At 46.4% G+C, this 22864-nt stretch overlaps 1 protein-coding gene across 7 annotated transcripts in view; it reads right to left on the reverse strand.

Annotated features, from left to right (window-relative positions):
• VMP1 (vacuole membrane protein 1) overlaps positions 1 to 22864 on the reverse strand; it is a 917545-nt gene that overhangs the window by 144990 nt on the left and 749691 nt on the right. For all 7 annotated transcript variants that reach the window (XM_078679830.1, XM_078679834.1, XM_078679832.1 and 4 more), the window contains one exon: positions 13394 to 13455. In XM_078679830.1, the coding sequence (XP_078535956.1) occupies positions 13394 to 13455 (62 nt within the window). The remainder of the gene's footprint in view (positions 1 to 13393; positions 13456 to 22864) is intronic.

Genomic DNA, 22864 nt, shown 5'->3' on the forward strand with positions numbered 1-22864 from the left:
TGTTGCAGTGGCAGACATCAGTAGATTCAGAAGACGGGTACTTAGTCAGGACGAGAGTATTTTACTCATTCACCCTTATTGAGTAAACACACTACCCTCCAAACTCTAAATCAGCTTCTTGATGAGCTTTAGCAGCAAATAAAAAATAAAAAAAAATTAAAGACTCACACCTGTCTTTCAAATGCTGAACTGATTTTAATGTCAAAAGGCTATCTATTCAAAGGCGAACGGTCAGGCTTACTATACCACGCCATAACATAATACGATGAGTCCCAAGCAGGGTGAAATGTCTCTGTGATTGCTAAATATCGTTACAGTGAAATAATTTGTATTATTTATTTTATTTGCGATAGCATGAAGGTGGGAGATGCTTTCAAATAAAGAGATGGTCACTGCAAAATGAAAACATTTGTGTAGTTTTGGAAAGGGCAGTATCACGTTACACAAGGGCTTAGCTCAAACGCCACTCAATATTTTCTTGGCAACCTGGCCACACAATAGTCTTGAACAGACGTCAGCAGGCCCAATGTTATTCTAAAGCTAGAACAAAATTCCAAAAAGCAATTAAGCTACTTCCCACAAACTTGTCAATACGAGTTGCAGTCTTGCTAAATTCACCTTCTGGTAAATGTCTAGGACGCAGTTGGGAAACAGCAGGCTGCAGAGCCAGAAAACCGAATATTTTTGGACACTGAGGGAGGGTGGAGATGAGAGCAAGAACTGTAAACAGCTACTGCCTAGCACTTACTTTTGCCAAGGTGGCAAATTTGCATGTTGTTCTGAGCAGACTGACCACTCTTTCTGAGAATCCAATACCCAACCTGGCAAGTTCAACCACTTTGAGCCGCACCTGCAGCATTGTCAAAGCTCACAAAGGCAGGCAAGCAAACGGTGGGGAGAGGCAAGGCACAGAGTAGATGTGCACCTCTCTGTGAACAGCGAAGGCATGTTATGATATACACCTTTGGAGAGCGTACAATCTGCCTATCGTATGGATCTCCATCGCGTTCGGCTATCTTTGCCAGTTTCCAAACAGTCCTCAGATTATTACTGCAGACCAAAGATGATTCGGCTCGTGAAGATGGACTATCAGTAGAATGAATGGCCGTGTTCTTGTGTTAGGTGAAGGTGTCAACTTCATTTAGTTGAATGTTCTTGGTGCAGTCAACCCACCAGCAGGAAGCCTAATCCCCCTTTCACCCTTTATAGAAACAAATGAGCTCAAGGGTAAATATCAACATTTTTTCTAGAACCGCTGCTTTATTTTTGCGAAGATCCTGCTAGGAGTGAAGTCTAATCATATCTCCTCCATCAATGGTAACCACTCTTTTTTCTGGGCGACCCTTAAGAGAACGGGGTCCCCAGGATCCTTTGGCAATAGCTGGGCTACAACCTGCAAATACTTGCAGCACAATTTTGCCGAAGCAAACGTGGTCGAGGGACAGGTCGAGAAACACCATCAGAAGAAAAATTAGTCAGGCTTACTATACCATTTGTATCACTTGTTCAAAGTCTTTCTTGAAGCAGAACTTCTTAATTTGTTTGGGATCCAAAATCCTATATCTAATCTGTGATTACATTTCCTACTATTACATAACTGGATATGGACGTGGCAGGCAAGAGAAAAAACAATGTCTACTGAGGGGGGTAAGGCACATTTTTCGTCTATCATACCTTAGGAAAATCTGAGGAGACAATTACCTAAGCCAGCATTGTTAGCTGCAGGGTGTATGCTAGACTAGCAGCCTGGAACTCACGGACAGTCCAATAATAAAAACTATATGCCAAAGTTATTCACAAGGCACATTTGTGTCTGCTGTACACGACAGAGGAGAATCAAACTAGTAGCAGGGGTTAGAGCAATAGTAATAACAAATAACTTGCTTAATATAGCACTTACTACCACCGCGTTTGTCATTTTTAAGTCCTGTATATACACGGGCAGCAATTCCTCTCAGTTCGCCCAGTTACAACTTGATAAACACATTGATTCATTCAATCTTTTAGACCCGTTCTAATCAGGCTTCAGAAAGGGCTGTAGTACAGAAACAGCAATGCTTAACATAATTGATGACATCCAACACGCCTTTGACAAAGGCGATTCCTCCCTTCTCATTCTCCTTGACCTCTCCGCTGCTTTTGATACTGTAAATCACTCAACACTACTTAACACACTTAAAGATCGTTTTGGCCTCAACGGCTCAGTCCTTAAATGGTTCACCTCCTTTTTACAACACAGAACGCAGCAAATTAGAATGCTGGAGTGCCTCTCTAAACCTATGTCCGTCTCCCTTGGTGTCCCTCAAGGCTCTATCCTCTCCCCCTCTTTATTTAATCTCTTCATGGAACCCCTCATCCTTAAACAAGCAGGATTCAACTACCACCTTTACGCTGATGACACCCAACTTTACTATAAAATTCAATCCCGCTCGGATGTCCTTCACCTCAATGATACCTTGAGTAAAATTCAATCCTGGTTCCCCCTCAACCACCTCAAACTCAACCCAAAAAAGACTGAAATCATTCTCTTCTCCCCCAAGAACAATTCGCTCCCCATTCTAGCCTGGATCTCAGAACTTACTGCACTCAACTGCTCTCTCACCATATCCAACTCTGTTAAATCACTCGGTTTTAACATTGACCTGAAGCTGCCTCTTATCCCCCACACAAAAAACTCAGCCAAAAGCGCTCTCTACACACTCCATCACTTATAGAAAATAAAACCCTTCTTTCCTGCCGATGACTTTAAATTAGTCGTCCAATCACTGGTTCTGTCAAAAATGGACTATGGGAACGCCATCCTCACCGGAACTCCAAAAGCCCACCTCGCCCACATCAAATCTGTTCTTAACCTTGCAGCTAGGCTCATTAACGACCTTAAACGATTTGATCATTTCTCCCTCGCCCTTAAAGCCCTCAAGTGGCTGCCCATTGAAGGAAGAACCTCATAGAAGATAGCGTGCATTACGCACAAAGCCCTTCATCAACGCTCGCCGCAGTACCTCACTGACAAACTTCACATAGCCAACTCTAGATCACTGAGAAGCTCCAACACCCTCGCTTTTGTAACTCCTCTATTAAACAAGAAAACCATACAATCGCGCTACTTTTACGGGAATGCTCCGATCATCTGGAACTCGCTCCCCAAAGATCTATGTTGCAACCCCTCCCACGCCAGCTTCAAAAAGACCTCAAAATTCTCCTGCTGAACAAATATTGGGGCCCTTAAATCCACCTATGAGCGCACATCCCACCCGCCTCCTATTGCTTTACCCCCCTTTCGCACCGTCCTTCTCTCTGATAATACTCCCTCATGTCCTCCCCGTCTTACCTGATATGATCGAAATCTCACCCCCATCTCAACCTAGCCCACCACCTTTCAACGACCCTTCCCCCCTCCTCTCCATGCTTTCCCTCCCATGCCAAGCTAAATATCCCAGGACCAGCTGATAATCCCTCTCTACTCATATATTTTGACAATGTTAATTCTAGAACTGTTTTGACCTTCCTGTTGGGTATTGATTTCTATCTCACTGTTATCCTGTTATATTCAATTAATCCTATCTATGTATTGCTGTATTATGTTCCCCTAATTATCCCACTCCCTTCCTCCCCACATTCCCTACTCCCGCCTTTGTTTTCGTTTAGACTATGCAATATTTTATAGGCTATCTACCGTTTGTATTGAGTTCTGAACCTGCCTACACGAAGGGATGAAAGACGTCGCTGAGTGGATGAAGGACAGCCGCCTGAAACTGAACTCGGACAAGACGGAAGTCCTCATCCTGGGATCTTCGCCCTCCGCCTGGGACGACTCCTGGTGGCCCCCGGCCCTGGGCACCGCACCCAAGCCAACCGACCACGCACGCAACCTGGGCTTCATCCTGGACCCCTCCCTCTCGATGACCAGACAAGTCAACGCCGTCTCCTCATCGTGCTTCAACACCCTGCGTATGCTTCGCAAGATCTTCCTCTGGATCCCGACCGAGACCAGGAAGACTGTCACCCAGGCACTCGTCACCAGCCGACTGGACTACGGAAACGCCCTCTACGCCGGAACCACAGCCAAGCTACAGAAAAGACTCCAGCGCATCCAGAACGCCTCCGCCCGACTCATCCTGGATGTCCCCCGACGCAGCCACATCTCCAGCCACCTGAGGAACCTGCACTGGCTCCCGGTCGACAAGAGGATCACGTTCCGGCTCCTCACCCACGCACACAAGTCTCTCCACGACCTGGGCCCCAAGTACCTCAACGACCGCCTGATCTTCTACACGCCCACCCGCCAGCTACGGTCCACCAGCCTCGCCCTCGCAGCCGTACCACGCATCCGAAGAGACACCGCCGGAGGAAGATCCTTCTCTTACCTGGCTGCCAAGACTTGGAACTCCCTCCCCATCCACCTTCGGCTGACCCAGGACCATCTCACCTTCAGGAAACAACTCAAGACCTGGCTGTTCGAGCAGTAGCATACCCCTCCCCCCAAGCGCCTTGAGACCCTCCCGGGTGAGTAGTGGGCTATACAAATGGCATGATTGATTGATTGATTGATTGAATACTACCTCATTGTTTTCTTTTACAGTATTTCAACAAATTACTCCTGTAAAGCTCTTTGATACCCCTGGGTCCAGCTAGCGCTATATAAAACATGTTAAATAAATAAAAATAAATAAATCCTTGCCACCATCAGTTTATCGACCTTGGAAGGATGAAAAGCTAAGATCAACAGACAACTGGACTCCTTACCTGTAGGTCACTGCAGCAACGAACTCCGATCTCTTAGGTCAATGAACCATCTAGCCTGCTCAGTCATTTTCTAAATATGTTCTTGCTGAATGAATCTACGGATATCGCTCTGTCACTCGTTTAGTGCAAATAATAGCAAAGGGAAGGAGCCACAGAACATTTTTACAAACTTAATGGTAATGCATACAATTATATAAATGTCTAATACAATTGTAAATGATTTAGCACTTTGATTCTACAAATGCCAGGTCAAACAATGTATATAAAACTGGTGGATTACTTGCATTGAAAACCAGTGTTCTCATTAACATGGTGTGGACTGATTGTCAGTAAACAAGAGTCATTAACTTTGATTCATAAACTTGATCATGGGTCATTACGGTATTATCTCTAATGTTCGGCTAGAACTGGCCTCATTATTTGAGTTCTAAATTAAACAGTTCTAAAATAAACTGTTCACACAATAACTATTGGCAATTGGGAACTTATAAAAGGGCTGACAACTGTTGGGTGAGAAGGGTGAAAATCTATGGAGTAGGGTTCCGTTAATATGTGAATAGTATGTTTTTAACGCCACACTGGTAGTTGTGATATTTGCGCTATTTTGCATGGAAATAATTTGTTTTAAAGTAAACATATATTCGCATCGTTTTAAGGTGGAGGCATTTTAATATGTAGTTCCATTTGTCTAACATACAGACACACACCCACACAAACTTGACTACATTTCAGAATATTTACTTTTAGGACAAGCTCTACTTTTTACTGCATTCTTAGATTAAATAAAACCTAAAAACATGAAATGAACACAGACTATTAAAAAGGATGCTTTTGAAATAGATAATGTAGAACAAATGCTATACATCATTTGCCATGCGTACAGTGCTGGTACCAACTTGCGCGCCACACTTCTAATCTTGAGCTAGCAGGGAGAATGTGGATATGGTGCAGTGGGAGAGAGAAATGCCAAGTGACTGAAGTGCCTGAACACAGTAGGTGAACAGCCCACCAAAGCCTAAATTCTGGGAGGAGAGCGATCAGGTGGCATTGACGCAAGAAGAGTTGGAGCAGGAAGAGACAAGAGTGGACAATCATTCCAACTTGCACAAAACCTCGTGAGATTATCACAGAATATATCTGCATTATTTATGTATTAATGATTTAACTCTAATCTTTTAAACATGTGCCCTGTTTATCTTTCTTTTTGGTATAATTTGTTTTTGACATTAGAACTAAACCAGAATACATCTTATTACATTCCTCTACATGTTATGCCCCCCACTGTGCTCTATTTCATTAACCGCATAGGATAAGATGTTGAAATACACATTGATGCTGTCCAAGGACCCCTGCCTATCACTTCCCAGGCGCAGAACAGTCGCCGCAACGCCTGCCAAGCGTGCACTCCGACCCTCGCTCCGCCCTGTTTATCCTGCAGATGAGTATTTGCTTGGCTTCTTGTGTGCTATACAGCTGGGTATTGGTTGGATTGTAGGTCCTGAGAAGCTATATTTGTTTCTGACACTTCTGCACAATAGAAATAAAATAAATGTGAATTATTATTCACTACGCGCCAATGTTCCACTTAAACATTCATGTGTTTGCAGAGACTACCGACCATTGCAATGATTGATGGGCCTGCTATCAAAGGCCACATGCAGCGCAAGCACCTTGGTATCCTGGTCATTAACGCCTCAAACTACCGCATGCCGTGCAGTCACCTGGAGTCTAGTAGAAGTGCCCAGGACATGTTTAGAGTGGGGAGGAGAGTAAAGGTGTCCCTACCTTGAGCCCACCAGGTGGAATGCACTTCATCAGTCATCAAAGGTCATTACTAGCTGCATTTAAGCAGACATTGATACATTCACAGCTACAGCCACGTGCCTACAGGGGACATCTATTCCTAATCCATGGACCAGCGGGCACGCCGTGTAAAGCTATCCAGGACACATGGAGGTGGTCTCGGTGAGGTGTTCCTCACATGCCTATGAGGTCATCTCCTCAGCACTAGTGAGGTAAGCCTCTAAACGCAGCGAAGCCATCTCTCTGCTTAGTAAAGCTCTGTTTACAGCAAATCCTGCAGTCATCACGCCAGGGAGCACTGTAAAGCCCTGACGTCACCCGCTCCATCCTGGAACGATCTGGAGACTTGAAAGTGTCACAGTTCCTTTTCGCTTTGCCAACAAGGAGCAGTGCACCAGGGCCATGCTGCCTCCAGTCACCCGGTAGTGTACCTCCTCCTCCACCACGCGCAGTGTGCACCGCACTCTCAGCCGACGTACATCACGCCCCGGCAGTAGGCCTTTAGCATGGGCGAGCTGGGCCCAGGGCGCCAACATTCCAAGGGGCGCATGGAGCTGTGTGCATTAAGGGTTATGCCAACAGCAGCGCCCTTGTCATCTTACTCCAGCCTTGTCCTTGTCCTTGCCTGTTCGTTTCTGTCTGATTTACCAGTTTAAAGTGTGTTTAGCCCGTCATTAGCATACGACAGCGGATGTCTTTTAAACCCCTCTAGCCCGTTCTTTGCCTCCCTTCTCCCTCTGACCCCTGCTAGCGCCCATCCACCAAACCGTCATCATCCTGAGGCAGCTAAGCTACAGGTGAGCTGGTGAGGTCGGGGATGTTTGTGCTCAGGGGGCAGTCCCTGCTCGTCCAGGTACTGACCAGTGAACACCAAAGGGGCCCCTCCTGCCTCATTTAATTCATTAGCATCAGGAAGGGCGCCACATTTCTCTCCACTCGCACCCTGGGCGCTATCTTGGCAAAGGCCGCCTCTGATAGTAGCGATGCTTGCTGCAGACTCACACATCCATTCACCCAAACGTGCAGTACCAACCAAGCTACCAGCTGCTGAGTTTCGAAATAGCCGACATTGAAAAAGGCCCAATGCCCACTCCCAAATGATTAGATGGGGAAAGGTTATTAGATTACAGCTGAATAACATACAAAACACATTTTCACGTCTGCAATACCGACTCAGATACATTTGAATGACATCAGATCTTTGCTTGCCAGCTTGGCAACCGGCGTATGTTTGACACGAGATTCGCTTCTTGAGTTTTATGAAATTGTAAACGCCTCTTTTATTTCATTTTTAAGACGGAGGAGAGGTAAAGGGGGGTGCCAAGAAAGTCCAGTTGTAGAAGGTGAGCGCAAATACTTGTATATGCCCCCATCCCTGCAATGGGAATTGCAACCATAGACATCTTGGATGGGAGAACAATCGCTGCTAACCTGGTTCTCCAATTACAGGTGAACTTAAGACTCTGAAACCTAGGTGGGTTGGTTATGATTGGGGATAACCATAGCAAGTCTACTTCTTCAGTCATAGGTGATCTCCAGACCTGAATTCTAGATGGCTTGGATAGGATTTGGAGACAATATCCGCTAGCCCGATAAGTTTGTTGCAGGTGAACTCCAGACCCCAAACCCTAGATGACGGACAAGATTGGAGGACAACCACAGCTAGATTGGTTCTTATTTACAGGTGAACTCAGACTCATAACCCTAGATAGCTTGAAAGTGATGGGTAGGGGCAAGCACAGCTAGCCTGGCCCTCCACTTACAGGAGAACCCAAGACTCTGAACCGTGGGTGGTTTGAAAGTGACGGGATAGGGGGCAATCACAGCTAGCCTGGTCCTCCACTTACAAGTGAACCCAAGACTCTGAACTATGGGTGGTTTGAAAGTGACGGGATAGGGGGCAATCACAGCTAGCCTGGTCCTCCACTTACAGGTGAACCCAAGACTCTGAACCTTATCTGGCTCAAATGTGATTGGGGTGGGAGACATTCACAGCAAGCCTGGCAATCAACTTACAGGTGAACTTAAAACTCAGAACCCTAGGTACTTAAATAGGATTGGGAAATAATCAGTGGTAGACGGTTCTCCAGTTACAGTGACCCCCAGCCTCGGAGCCCTAGATTGCTTCTGTTGTACAGGAGTACAACTGCAGCTAGACGAGATCTTCAGTAACAGCTTATGTCCAGACTACGGGCCACTAGATACCTCGTATGTGATGGGGGACAGTAGCAGCTAACCCGGTTCTCCAATTAAAGGTAAGCTCATAAGTCCATTCCTACAAAATGTCCCTGAGAGTTGTTCATTTTATTTCAGCCCTTCTCCAGTTTGGGATCTACACTTCGTACTGACATTTCAAAAGACACTGTGCAGCCACATAGACTGTGAGGCGACAGGAGGTTGTAGGGTAACTGATACAAAATGTGCCAACATCAAAGCACTTTCAAAGGGCTTTTTAAATAACCCCAGAGGAACAAAATAACAAGATTATGAATTGTGTCAACTTAAATTAGACATGTATATAATCAGGTTTAAGGTAAGGGCACAATAGCCAATTCACATCTCATCGAAAAGGTGCCGGCAAGCAACAACGGCCCTTTCGTAAAGCCATGCTTGCAAAAGTAGAAATCTACTCCCTCAGGTCTTCTCAATCAATCACAACATTTGTATAGCGCGCTACTCACCCGTGAGGGTCTCAAGGCGCGGGGTGGGGGGGTTGCTGCTACTGCTCGAACAGCCAGGTCTTGAGCAGCCTTCTGAAGGTTAGAAGGTCTTCGGTCTGCCGTAGGAGGATGGGAAGGGTGTTCCTGGACTTGGCGGCGAGGTGGGAGAATGATCTGCCACCGGTGGTCGGTCTCCTGGTGTGGGGGACGGTGGCGAGGCTGAGGTCGGCGGAGCGGAGCAGGCGGTTAGGGGTGCAGAAGGTGAGCCGTTCGTTGAGGTATGCGGGACCGGTGTTGCGGAGGGCTTTGTGTGCGTGGATGAGGAGCTTGAAGGTGATCCTATTGTTGACGGGGAGCCAGTGCAGGTCTCTCAGGTGGGGTGTGATGTGGCTGCGGCGAGGGATTTCGAGGATCAGGCGGGCAGAGGCGTTCTGTATGCGTTGCAGTCGTTTCAGTAGTTTGGCCGGGGCTCCCGGCGTTTCCGTAGTCCAGTCTGCTGCTGACGAGGGCCTGGGTGACTGTTCTTCTTGTGTCGGGGGGATCCACTTGTAGATCTTTCGGAGCATGTGGAGGGTGTTGAAGCAGGAGGATGAGATGGCGTTGACTTGCTTGGTCATGGAGAGTGTGGAGTCGAGGATGAATCCCAGCTTGCGTGCGTGGTTGGTGGGTGTTGGAGCAGCACCCAGGGCGGTCGGCCACTAGGAGTCGTCTCAGGCTGAAGGTGAGGAGGCAAGGATGAGGACCTCCGTTTTGTCCGAGTTCAGCTTCAGACGGCTGTTCTTCATCCAATCGGCGACGGCTGTCATACCTTCGTGGAGGTTGTTTTTGGCGGTGACAGGGTCCTTGGTGAGTGAGAGGATCAGTTGTGTGTTGTCGGCGTAGGAGAGGATGTTGAGGTTGTGCAGTCTGGAGATGTGGGCGAGTGGGGCCATGTATATGTTGAACAGTGTTAGGCTGAGGGAGGATCCTTGGGGTACGCCGAAGATGATCTTGGTGACTTCGGATCTGAAGGGAGGGAGGCTTTGCCTTGGATTCCTGCGTCGTGGAGGTGGGTGCGTAGGGTGTGGTGGCAGACAGTGGTAAAGGCGGCTGACAGGTCCAGGAGGATGAGGGCCGCGGTCTCGCCGTTGTCCAGTAGGGCCCTGATGTAATCGGTGGCGGCAATGAGGGCAGTCTCGGTGCTGTGGTTGCTGCCGAAACCAGACTGTGGGGGTCCAGGATGTTGTTCTTCTCGAGGTAGTGGGTTAGCTGTTTGTTGACTGTTTTCTCGATGACCTGGGGGCTTGCGGAAAAAATTTGATCAAGCCTGTGTCCGGCAGAGTGGGTGGGGGTTGTGGGGAGCTGTTTGAGTCCGAGGTTGTCGAGCAGGGTGGTGGAGTTGGTGTCGTTTTTCTCAAGGTGAAAGTTCAGGTCCCCGAAGAGGATGTAGTCCGTGGACGCCAGAGCATGCGTGCTGATGAAGTCGCCAATGGAGTCGCTGAACAGCGCTCGGGGTCGAGGGGGGACTGTATATCAGAGTCCTCTGAGGGTGGTGTTGGGATCAGTGTGGATCTGGAAGTGCAGGTGTTCGGCAGTGTTGAGGGTGCCGTCGGAGTTGGTTGCGATCTTGAGGGTGGTCTTGTGAACGATGGCGATTCCACCTTCTGCTCCGTTAGTGCAGTCCCTGCGGGTGATCATGTAGCCGCCCGGGATGGCTATGGCGATGTCGGGAGCCGAGGACTCGTTCATCCAGGTCTCGATCAGGAAAGCGATGTCCAGGGAGGATGTGTCGCGCAGGTCCCAGAGTTCGATGGCGTGTTTGCGTGCGGAGCGGGTGTTTAGGATTATGCATCTGAGGTGGTTGCGTCCTGTCCAGGTGGGAGGATTGGCGGGTCTGTTGCTGGTGAAGCTTCAATTCCATCAGGAGAAGGGTCCTTGGGTGCGTTTCGGGGCAGCCTTGAAGCCGGAGTGAGTTTGACCGGTGTTGAGTGCGTGGAGGGTGCTGGCATCGTAGCGGAGTCTGGCGTTGTGGTGGTGTTCGTGGGGGCCAGGGGTTCTGGCGCTGGGCACGGTCCCGGCGCGGACGGGCGCAGACGGGCTTGCCTTTGGTGCGCCCGCTGCGCAACCGCGCAGCGGTCGCCATAAGAAGTGGAGCGGGACGAGAGCAGGAAGGGGGTGGGTGCGGGCTGGATCGGTGGGCGGAGCAACAGCGGGAAAGAGCGGGCAACACAGAGGTGCCTGGAGGAAGGGGCACAAGTACACAACGCACACAAAATAAGGGGCACAGTACAGGAAAATAAAAATAAAATACAAGAAATAGAAGAGAAGGAATAAAGCAGCGCGAACACAGTATGTAGTGCAGGAGAAGAAGGGAGAAATTACGGCAGGCGCAGGAGCAGTTACCGCCGGGCGGACTGCTGACTCGAACCTAGGAGCTGGGAGGCAGTAGAAGCGCGGCGTGCAGGCGAGGCTGCTAGGGAGAGTGCTGACCTTGAGCCAGTGGTCAAGGCTTCACACCTCCTACATTTAAGGTAGAGTTCGGACTATTTAAGCATTCACAAAGAATCCAGGAGTACTAGTGTAAATTTATGACGGTCACACATTTCTTGGAGTACTGCTACTTCCCAACATTCTCTAATGAAGTTTTCCGACAAGGTGGAAATGCTGCACGAGTAAATGTGTACATTTCGCTTATTTGTTCGCAGGGAAAATGTTTTTCCTGTGGAGAAACCCTTCCCCAGACCTTCATGTAACATGGTATGTGTTAGTTTATTAACCACCCTAAAAAGGATCTTAACTCCAGCTTTATAGTAGTTTTCATGGTAGGAAACTACCTGCAAATAACCACAAATCTACGAGCCGCGGTTGTGCACTGCATTTTACAACATCGCCCCATATTATGTCCTTTTCCTAGCACTTAAAATAACAGGACAATGTAAAATACACCAGAAAATACTCAATGACTTTACGGCATTTCGGAAATTCAACCAGTTATATGAAGCAGTCTGTGTTCATTTAAAACCACAAATTACTTTTTTGGACAAATAATGTACATCTGTGTCAAACCCTTCGTTATGCAGAACATTTTACACAAGGAGAAAGTTCATACATATTAGTAAGACAATTAAATCTCGACGGGTCTATTGCTAGGACTCATTTCTACCATCTTCTATTAGTTATTTTGTTGCATTTAGTGTACTTGTATTTTTTTCCTCCATGCGAAGTAGCCCGTTGGCCATCTCGCCAGATCCTCACTACATAATCAAGTCAATAAATTAAATAACAGTAAATAAGCACTCCGGTATGTGCTGTTTCGGCTGTGTTAGCTATGCTGGGCAGAAAGATGAAATGCAATGGGAGTCACAGAGTAGGGCTGGATGATGAAATGCAATGGGAGTCACAGAGTAGGGCTGGATGACGAAATCAGTTGGTGAATCTGCCAGGCTCAATCAGCGTTCTAAACCTTTTGACTTCATTGGACCCCCACTGAATCATTACTGGAATACAGGGACCCCCACTGAGTTATTGATGGAGGTCAAGGACCCCAGTCTAAGCAATTGCTATTATTTGGACCCTTAAAACAATACAAAACTAGTATACAAACCAAAAAATGTGAATATTTTGTGTAATTCACAATCAAATATAAAACGGTTTTCAAATTTTCAATGTTGCTTCCTTCTTTGTGCATACTTTAATTTTAATTGACTAATTAATTTAATAATATTTATTTTTGTAAACAGTCATGGACCCCCTGAAAAGGCCTTGCAGACCCCCAGGGGTCCTCAGACCACAGGTTCAGAATCACCGTGGTAGACAAAAGATGTGCCTGCTACAGCCCTTTTGTAACCAGAGGGAGCAGGCAAGCCGTCCAATTAGCTTGTGAAAAAAGCTTTAAGTTCCACACACAGAAGACTGAGCAGTGTCTTCCACAGGATACACTACAGACCGAGCCCACTCATATTATTGGCCTACTCTACCAGAGATCCGAGGCGTACTCATTTGCGCGCCATTTCTTGAGGTGGTGCTCAAAATGTACCTCTGACTAAAATCGCAGCCAACGTCACCAACTTCCGCATTTCTGGTTCAACTGAAACCTTTGGTTCATCTAGAGAGAAGTGTTACTTCCTCATCAGCAGAGTTAAACTTTGTAGCCTCCCACATGCATCAAGGGATTACGCTGCTGTGAGAAACACAACCTTACTCACCCAATGAGGGACACCATATGCTCCACGATGTGCTTGCTGAATGAGACGATAACAAACAGTTTCTGTAAAGAAAAAGAAACACTTCATTACAAGAATATTCGTCAAAAATGTTGTTCCTGAGTCTAGCAGTTTGGTTTTTTGTATATTTTACCAAAAAAGACGGCCCCAAATATCTGCCATTTATCTATTTCCCTAGATAAACCATTGGGTCCGTTTAAGTAGCTCCAGCACCCCTCACCTCCAAGTTAACCAGTTCCATCAGAACTCCTTTACTCTTTAGTAACATTTAGGAATGTCAAATACGAACTTGAAAGAGCAAGGTCCAGTTCGTAGTTAGGTGGTGGGGACATTAGGACAATGGTACCCTCTTTCCAAGCCCCTCTCGGATCTGTAGCTACCCTGCAAGGCTAGTCTTCTTTAAAGCTAAGCTACTTAGTGCAAACAAAACTGCGCTTGTGTTAGGAACAGCCTCAAGCACAGGCATGCCATCTCTGAACCTTCAACATTTGGGCCCTCTACACTGGACTAACACTAAGGCCAGCCTACATTGGGAGGTGATGGCACACGTCGCCGCAAGTGAGTAGTCCAGATCCAGACTGGGACAGAGTGAGTTTGTGGTAAAACTCCACTGCAAACACAAATGAAAAAGCATCTATAGAGTTGAAGAAGCTTTGTTGGTTTGTACAGCATGCTGGAGCCCATTTGTCTCAATTTGTAACCGCACAAGTTCAAATGAACGCAGCTGCTCAGAGTTAATGTTGCCATCTCCAGTTACAACCTACTGTAAGGCGATGCTTATCCAAAATAGACTCAAAACTTCCCATTCATGCCTTCATGTCATGTGTCAGGATCTGGAGCCACAACAGGTGCTATCCTCAAAGGGCCTCCGAATTGGCAGTGAACAACGTTGGGGTTGTTATCTGGTGTCTGCATAACCCACACACTGTGGCTGCAAGAAGTGACATGGGCTCAATTTTAGAAAGCACTTCAAATATGGCAAGTATGGAGGGAACTTAAGGCTATGCTTCTCTGAAATGAGTTTCCCATAGCTCCCTGCTCCAAAATGATATAGCAAGCATGAAGTCCTGTTTCCGGGTCACTGTGTCAATGTGAGCTCATTTCCCATTTCCTCACGCTTGCAGCTGCTTCTATTGAGACCAAAATGTTGTGGACGCACTCCAAGGTTTGTTAGGGTTTGGGAATCGTCCATTAAAGGGTAAGAGATGGAGACACTGGTGGAGAACATACGCCAAGTGATACATGCACTGGTATTGCAAGGAGGAGTAGGCTCAACATAGAAGCAAGGTTGTTTTATACACATGAGAAGGTCTCTGATGAATTAATTAGTGAGCAAATGCAAGGTTGGATCAGAGCTAGAGAGCAGGGTGGTAAGGGCAGGGATGATCAGTGTTACTGCCAGACATGGGACATAATGATCTGGGATGGAAATTCACTTCAGGACAATAAGATGTTTGTTCAGCATCACCAAAATCTAAACTCATGAAGCAAGATGGAAACTCGCATTTGAGGTCACACGCGAGACAAGATTCTCCAAAGACAAGAGCATTGCGAAGGTAAGTGGGGACTTCTCACGGATCAGGATGTCTACTGGGCATTGGCTGACTGTAACAATGGTGCTCAGATGAGGCCAGCAGGAGAAGACTCAAGGAAAGGGGATGACTCCTCTCTTCCACTGAGACCACTGTCTGGTAAGGTGCATCTTTTGCAATGCTTTGAACACTATATATCTGGCAACTGTTAATAGTGTCTTGGGCCTCACTGCATAATTGAAAGGGAATGCTGTGAGTGCCAGGAACGAGAGAGAGTATCACAGATTGGAGGTGAGTCGGAAGACCGTGGTCTTAGGGTCTAGGTGAGTCTTTAACACTGATGCCTTTGATTCTTACAGTGTGGAACTACCTATCTAAGCATTACATGTATTCGGTCAAGGAGCCTCAATGCTACTGAATTCACGCCCTTGATTGTGAAGATCACAGTCGGTATCCTAGCAACACATGTGGCAATAGAATGTTGCTTTTATGTCTGCAGTACTGCCTTCTGAACACCTCTATCATTTACATCCATGTACTTTTGAAGAGGTTCACTGTGGAACCTGGAGTTTACTTAGCACCAAGGAAAAGGGTGTACCAGAACAATTTCAGAACCACAATTTCGTCCTACCTTTATTTCGGAACTCAAAAGTTTGGATTTACCATAATTTTGGACAGATACATATGCATAAATAAACAAATTAAAAGAAGGCGGGGCTTGGATGGGTTTACCTCATTGAAAAACTCACACAAAATCATAAAGGCAGTTAGCCCCATAAAAAAAGACGCACTACTACAAGGTAACACAAAATGCACAAATGTATTTATATTTGCCTAGCCACGTTTTGTATAAACACACATTCAAAAATGAAAGAGAAAAAAATATAAACACCTAAATATTACTTCATGAATAAAATATAAAATTAAAATGAATAAATAAATGTATAGGCACTTCCAGGGCCTAAATTCTGTTAATCATAAATAAATTATCTGAAATAATGATAATCCGAAATTGTGGAGATCAAAATAATAATATACAACCGTTGTAGTTCCACCGCAAGGTTTCCTCAGCCACGGTCTCTTGCTGCTCTTTACCTGCAAATTTTACTCAGTGCATCTATGTTTGTTAATCTTCCATGTATTCTTATCTTTTGACATCCTTAAAATTTTGACTTTTCGTTATTTAGTTCTAGTTCTGTATATACATATCGAACTTTACATTACCTTTGTTTAATTATTCACTTTCTACTCACCATAGAAAACACCCAGTACTGTGGAAACAAACGGGTAAGGTTTCACCACTCTGAAGAAATCCTCAGATTCTCTCCCCGCGTTTTGCTTTATGTTTGTAGTTAATGATCTGCTATTTGGTGTATGTATAACTTTTCTTTTTTAAAACCTGTAATGCTTGATTGAGCTGGGTGTGAATCCTGCAGTATTTGTCTTGGGTCTTATTTGAGTCTTCTCCATGCTCATTCACTATACGCTACTACACTCCAAGCCATTCCACTGTACACCACTCAACGCTATTCCACTCTTCTACACTCCACTGTATGTTATTCCGCTGTATGCTAGTCCACTTTACGGTAATCCACTCTACATCACTCCAATGCCCGACACTCTCCTCCACTTTATGTAACTCCACTCTAAAAAAGTCTACTACATTTTATTGCACTCTACTCCACTTCATCCTTGTACACTCCATTGTACAACACTGTACTCCCCTATACCACACTTTTTTTGCAATCTACAACACAGCACTCCACTGTACAAGGTCCCACTTCAATTTATAACAGTATACTACCTAAGTTACTCCACTCTACGACACGCCAATGCACTCTATTATACTTTACTCCACACAACACCACTCCACTGTATGAGACGTTACCTCACTCTCAGCAACTGTACAACAACTCACTCAATGCAGCTCCACTGTTTGACAGACTACTGTCCTCTATGCCTCCCCACTCAACAACACTCTACTACACTGTATGCTACTCTCCAACACTTTACTTCTGTCTATATATACACCATACTATATTATGTGCCAATAAAAACACTCTACTCCACTTTATGGCGCTCCACGATACTCTAATCCACTATACGATACTTTATGCAACTCGTTGTATGCCACAGCACCTCACTTTACTCCACTCTACGACAGTACTCCACTCTACGCCATTCCACTCCATGCCATTGTACACTATAACACTGTATGCCAATCCATTCCACCACACTGTACTGTACACCACTCCACTCTACAAAATTCAACTAGACTGTATGCCACTCTACAACTTTCCATTATGGTACTACACGTACTCAAATTTATGGACACTTTATTTGACTTTATGCTACGTGCCACTCCACTCTACTGCACTCCACGCCACTATAGTCTATGCCACGCCACAACACTTTACTCCACTCTATGCTACCACACTCCAGTATACTCCTCTATACTTCGCTCCACTACATTATATCCCACTCTATGCCACTATACCATACTCCACTCTACACCACTCCACTGTCTAACACTCTGACTTCTTCTCCACCAACCACTTGTCCTTGTGGCTTCTTCTCCTCCCACCGCCCTGTTCTCCTATCTCCCTTCCGTGTTGCTTCTCCCCACCAGCCCATTATTGCTTTCTCCTACCACCCCCATCCACGTGGCGGCTTCTCCTCCCAAAACATGAACGTTTTTTCCCCTCTCACCCTATCCATGTTGCTTATTCCCCTCCCATCTCCCTTGTTCCTGCTAACACTTCCCCCCACCTGATCGCTATAAGGGTAAAACTCACTATGATGTGGATAGCGCTAGCTGTTGCACCAATAGCTCGCCCTTAGGCATGACCTATTGACTTTGTCAATGCTTATTAGGTCTAGCCTCAAAGCAGTTCAGTTTTGAGAAAAGGTGGATAGCTTCAGAAACTAAAACGGGCACTCCATGTGAGTGCTGAATGAATATCAATAAACGTACCAGATAAAGAAAGTAGTTGAAGGATACAACTCCTCTAATTACAAGCAATGTAAAGCAACAATCCGCCAGAGGGGAAGTAAACATCAGAATACAGATAAAAGCCATTGAATAAGGAACAAAAAACTGAGACAGGTATCACAGCCATCCAATCATGAGGGACTGACCTAACTCCTACTCTATGTATTCTATTGTAGACAGCAGCTGCCCGTCCATAAGGGTGAAAAGCCACGCCCTTTCACCTTTTGGTCATAAAGCGAATCTATTAAGCTAAGCAAAGATCAGTGTAACAGACACTCTTTGTTTCCAGGGCAGGCAGCCAGGTGCTAGAAACGCGGAGGCTCCGGGCAGCCTGAGCTGAACTTTGCTGGGCGGATGACGTCACGTCTCCTGTAAACGTGACGTCCTCAGCTTGGCAAAGGTCCTCAAGGCCCTCGCCCTCGAGACAAGGGGGAGCGTCAGTGATGGCCTCATACCTGGACGCTTCAGTTTTAAACCCTGAAGTGCACAGGGCCCCATCTCTACCACTGACACCTCGTCACAGTATGGGTGGGGTCAGCAGTCTCTCTGACCCATCCTACTGTGACGAGGTAGAGGTAGGGACTGCTGCCCCAAATCCTCCTGGTACCTTCGAGCCCCCACGCCCACAGAGCTACAGGTGTCTTTTAATTGACTGGTGCGTGCGTGTATGTATTTATTGATGTGTATTTATGGTGTGAGTGTGGTGTGTCTCTGTGGTGTGTGTGCGTACCCTCTTTTAAGTTGTACTTACCAGCCGCCACCCACTGACTGTAGACAACAAGTCTTTAACAAACTCTATCTGCGAGATCTAAAGACCAGTTGTGTTCCGATAACTAGCACTGAAACATAGGGGTTTCTCATTCCCCTTTTCAAGAGATGAAAACGATGTGAATCGAGTCTATTTGTAATAAGGATGCATTTGTAAAGCAGCATACATTTCTGACTAACCTCGCCCTCTCATGTTCCTCCCTCCACTTTGCTCATGTCAACACTAGCAAATGAGCGTTTTTAAAGTGAGCATAATGCGTTCTTTTCCTTTTGCTGTCCTTCCAAGCTTTTACATGACGTACTTGAGATGGGGTGGAGAGGCGTTAAGGTTTCAATATAAAATCAATTCCAAAAATATAAAAAGCATTTCTCATTTTAAGGATCACTATATCGGCTATCCCTGGAAATCTTGGGTTACGTCAAAACACTAACCTTCATTTGAAAACGAACAAACACAGAATCATCTTTAATGCTTGCCAAGTCACTAGGCAGAAATTAATGTAAAGAATGGAAACTCCCATATTTATCACATTACGTTTTACAAAGTGAAAGTGTTTGCAACGTTCGTATTCCGAGTCCAATGGTTCTAGTGCTGTAATCTCGCTAAAAGAAAAAATAAAGAAAAATCAATCCATGGGCCACATCTGCGTGTACAGCATACCGAGTAAATTGCACATTTTTCATTAAATGTTTGCCACACATAAATTCCCGGGAGAGTCTGAGCGATGAATTATAGATGAAACGCCACGACCACGTAAGCCAAGACCTAAATAAATAACGGTCAGCTCGGTTTTTCCCACTTAAGCTTCAGTTGCACGCTGCTTAAAATCACTAGTGACTGACAATTTCAAAATCCCAAGAGTGGCGGAAAAACGAATACAGCACATCCTACCTAACCACGCATCTCTGGCTAGTGTTGGAGTAGAACAGGAGGATACAGTTACTTTTATGGTAGCTTCCCTACTACTCCTATTCCATTCACTCGGCTGCATCATGAACGAGGGAGACTCGAGCCACCTGGTGGAGGGATCGGAAACTCCAACCTGGTTAATCCAGAGCTTTGAGTGCCGGTACCATGCACACGTGTATGCATTATACGTGGCATGGCTCCCGCTCCGTGACATGAACAAAAAGTGAAAAAGAGGGAGCCAATCAGTGTGGTTTCTGAAGAGGACTAAGTAGTCCACAGACGTTGTAGATAAATGAAGAGTCTGTTACCCTATTCACTCCTTCAGTTTGACTTATTCCCACTCTCATGGTATGTGTGGCACTCACAAGATAAAGGTACCTGCAATCAGGCATAACGAACCTTCTCTTACCAAATGTTACTTGTTTCGATGTGGAAGCCTCAAAATGTTAGGACCTTGCGTCACATGCAAAGCCTACCAGGGAGCTGGGGGCGGCCCCGAAGTGAGTATTCTCTAGCGCATTAAAAGGGAAGCTCTGCTCACCATCTTAGGTGAGGCTTTTCCCTGTATGGAATCCTTTGGGACTTTTGGAAGAGGGCATGAGGAGCAGCAGACATTAAACATCCAGTGGGTCCTCGGCTCAAACAGGGAACCTGCGGGTGCTTGCTTGGGGGTGGGACTTCCTGTTTACACAACCCAATCCATCATGGCCACCATTCAACTTTCTACAGGAACCTACTCATAAAGAACAGTAGCAGTATTTATACACTGACAGATTTGTTGTATCTTTTTATGTGGTAATGAGCTGAGCTAACTGGTCAAATTTCTTCTAGAATTTCCTGAAATTCTCTAAGCAGCAGTGCTAAAATCTAGATTGCGACGTAAACATTATCGGCGCCATCTTGTCCCCTTTTAGCTCAAATGTGCGCGTAAGTAGCAGCCATTTTGAACGCCATGGCCTCTCTGCCCACTGCCAATAGCCAGCGCGTCTCTCTCTCTCCCTCTCTGACCCCGCCAGCATCCCCCGCGCGCTGACAGCCCATGTTCTCACATGCTTGGGCCATAAACCACCCCTTCAGCGCGGCCCTGCCTCGGAGCCACATCCCGTACCCGACTAACACCTCCCTCCGTCCCTTTAATGATCACGCATCCTTTGATGAACCCCTTCCTCTGTGCCCGATTGTCCCGCCCGATCCCAGGCCATCACCTAGCCCTGCGGATACAGTTTATTGCCCCTTACAGTAGGAAGCTGTCCCTCTTCAAAGAATCTATGACTGATAAAAGCCCCCACCCCATGAGATCCGATCAGCCGCACACATTCCGGGAGCCGGCGGGATATCCAGCTGCGCGATAGTCATCACCTACTGAGATCGGGGTGGGGACTTTTACTGTAAATATGTGTGGGAACGGGTTTGGAGCGGAGATTCCGAGGATGCCTTTCCGTACATGAAAGTATTGACAAGAATGTGTTTTATGTAATAAAGAAATAAACCTGTGTATAAGAGGCCAGGCCTCAAGGATGCGTTTAGAGCACCTCGAGAAGATACCCTGTTGTCTGATTTGACGTGTTCTGCTCCGTCGGAATAAACTCCTGTTTCCTGCCTTCTGTCTCCAGCGCCTGCCTCTTTGTTTGGTAATCTCGAATGGTATGAGAGGCGGCTAACGCCGGGCAAATACTGAAGGGTTCTAGGTCGAATTCGGCCCTACCTTTCGACAATTGGCGTCCCAAACGTGGGGCCCATCAGCGACGCGTGGATCCAGTGGGAGAGGTCCCAACGACAGAGTGAACGACTGCAACGATCGGGAAGAGCTCCTGCCCAATAGACCCTCGTCTGGCAGCCGATCATCCGAACTTCACGGGTTCCGAGCAGACCTCTCTCGAGTGATCTACGGTCCTGACTGGGAACCATCAGGAGTGCCACAGCAATTACGGAGAACAGAGGACGATCAGGCGCTGGAAGCGGAAGACGAGAAACTGTCCATGCGGTCCGGGTAAGGTCGTGTAAACACGACGAATTGCGAATTGATTGTTTGATTGTTTGAAAATACTCGTATTACTCATTTGATTGTTTCTGAGAGATTCTCTATTTGCAAACAAGCACATAGTCGCCATACTCTGTTTAGTCTTTGCAGATAGTGAAGGGTAGGTAACGCAGGCCTTTGCCCCCTTTGTAATCCGTCGTGCCTACTTCCCTCTCCATTTGATTGATTGTTATCCAAGCATTTACTGTTTTGGAATTGGTTCTCTTTGGATCATTCTCTATTTACAAAAAAGCACAGAGTCGCAATACTCTGTTTAGTCCTTGTGAATAGTGAAGGATAGGCAACGCAGGCTTTTGCCCCCGTTGTAATACGTCGTGCCTATTTTTATCCCTCATTTGATTGATTGTTTGTCCGAACATTGATCATTCGGAATTGGTTCTCTTTGGGTTATTCTCTATTTACAAAAAAGCACAGAGTCGCAATACCCTGTTTAGTCCTTGTGAATAGTGAAGGATAGGTAGTGCAGACTTTTGTCCCCTTTGTAACCCGTCATGCCTATTTTTGCCCCGTTTGTTGGTAGTTGGTTCAGCCCGGACCGCTTATTAGAGGTGAACCATCCGGCCCCACTGGAGGGCACCCCTAATAAGGACATGTTTACTAAATATGGACTAGTCACCGTGGCTTATAGTAAGCTGTGGCATAAATACACGAGAAAGGATCGGGGAAGTCAGTGGCCACTGATAGGATCCTTTGATAACGACAAAATAAACGCGCTAGAAACAGCCCTTTATAACAATAAGACAACACCCACTATGCTCGATAGCTTCGGCATGTGGCGCAAAGAAACAGAACAGCGAAAGAAGAGAAATGAGGTCAGGTTAGAAAAGGAATTACGCAAGGCAGCTCACCTGTCCGCTAACAAATTAAAGGAAGAAATAAAAGAAAGAGAGGAAACCAAGCTAAAACAAGATTCCGAATCATCAGGCCAGTGTCCCGTCAGGACACCCTCTACACTTTACCCCGAGCTACCTTCGAAACAGCGAGCGAACGATGATTTACTATTAGGTCCCCGATCATCTACATGCCCCCTCCATATGCCCCTTCCCAACCCTTAGCACAGCACCCGCAACCCCCAACGACAGGCGAGAGTAGTGCCGGAGCCTCGGTCCTCACGGCCTCTGCGCCGACCGAATCCCTTGCACTCAGCGCAGCAAAGCAGCAACTTCAGGTGATCCCGAAGCGGGGAGGAAAGACCCCGCGAGATTGAATA

The sequence above is a fragment of the Lissotriton helveticus genome, chromosome 3_1, assembly GCF_964261635.1.
Source record: "Lissotriton helveticus chromosome 3_1, aLisHel1.1, whole genome shotgun sequence".
Taxonomy (NCBI): domain Eukaryota; kingdom Metazoa; phylum Chordata; class Amphibia; order Caudata; family Salamandridae; genus Lissotriton; species Lissotriton helveticus.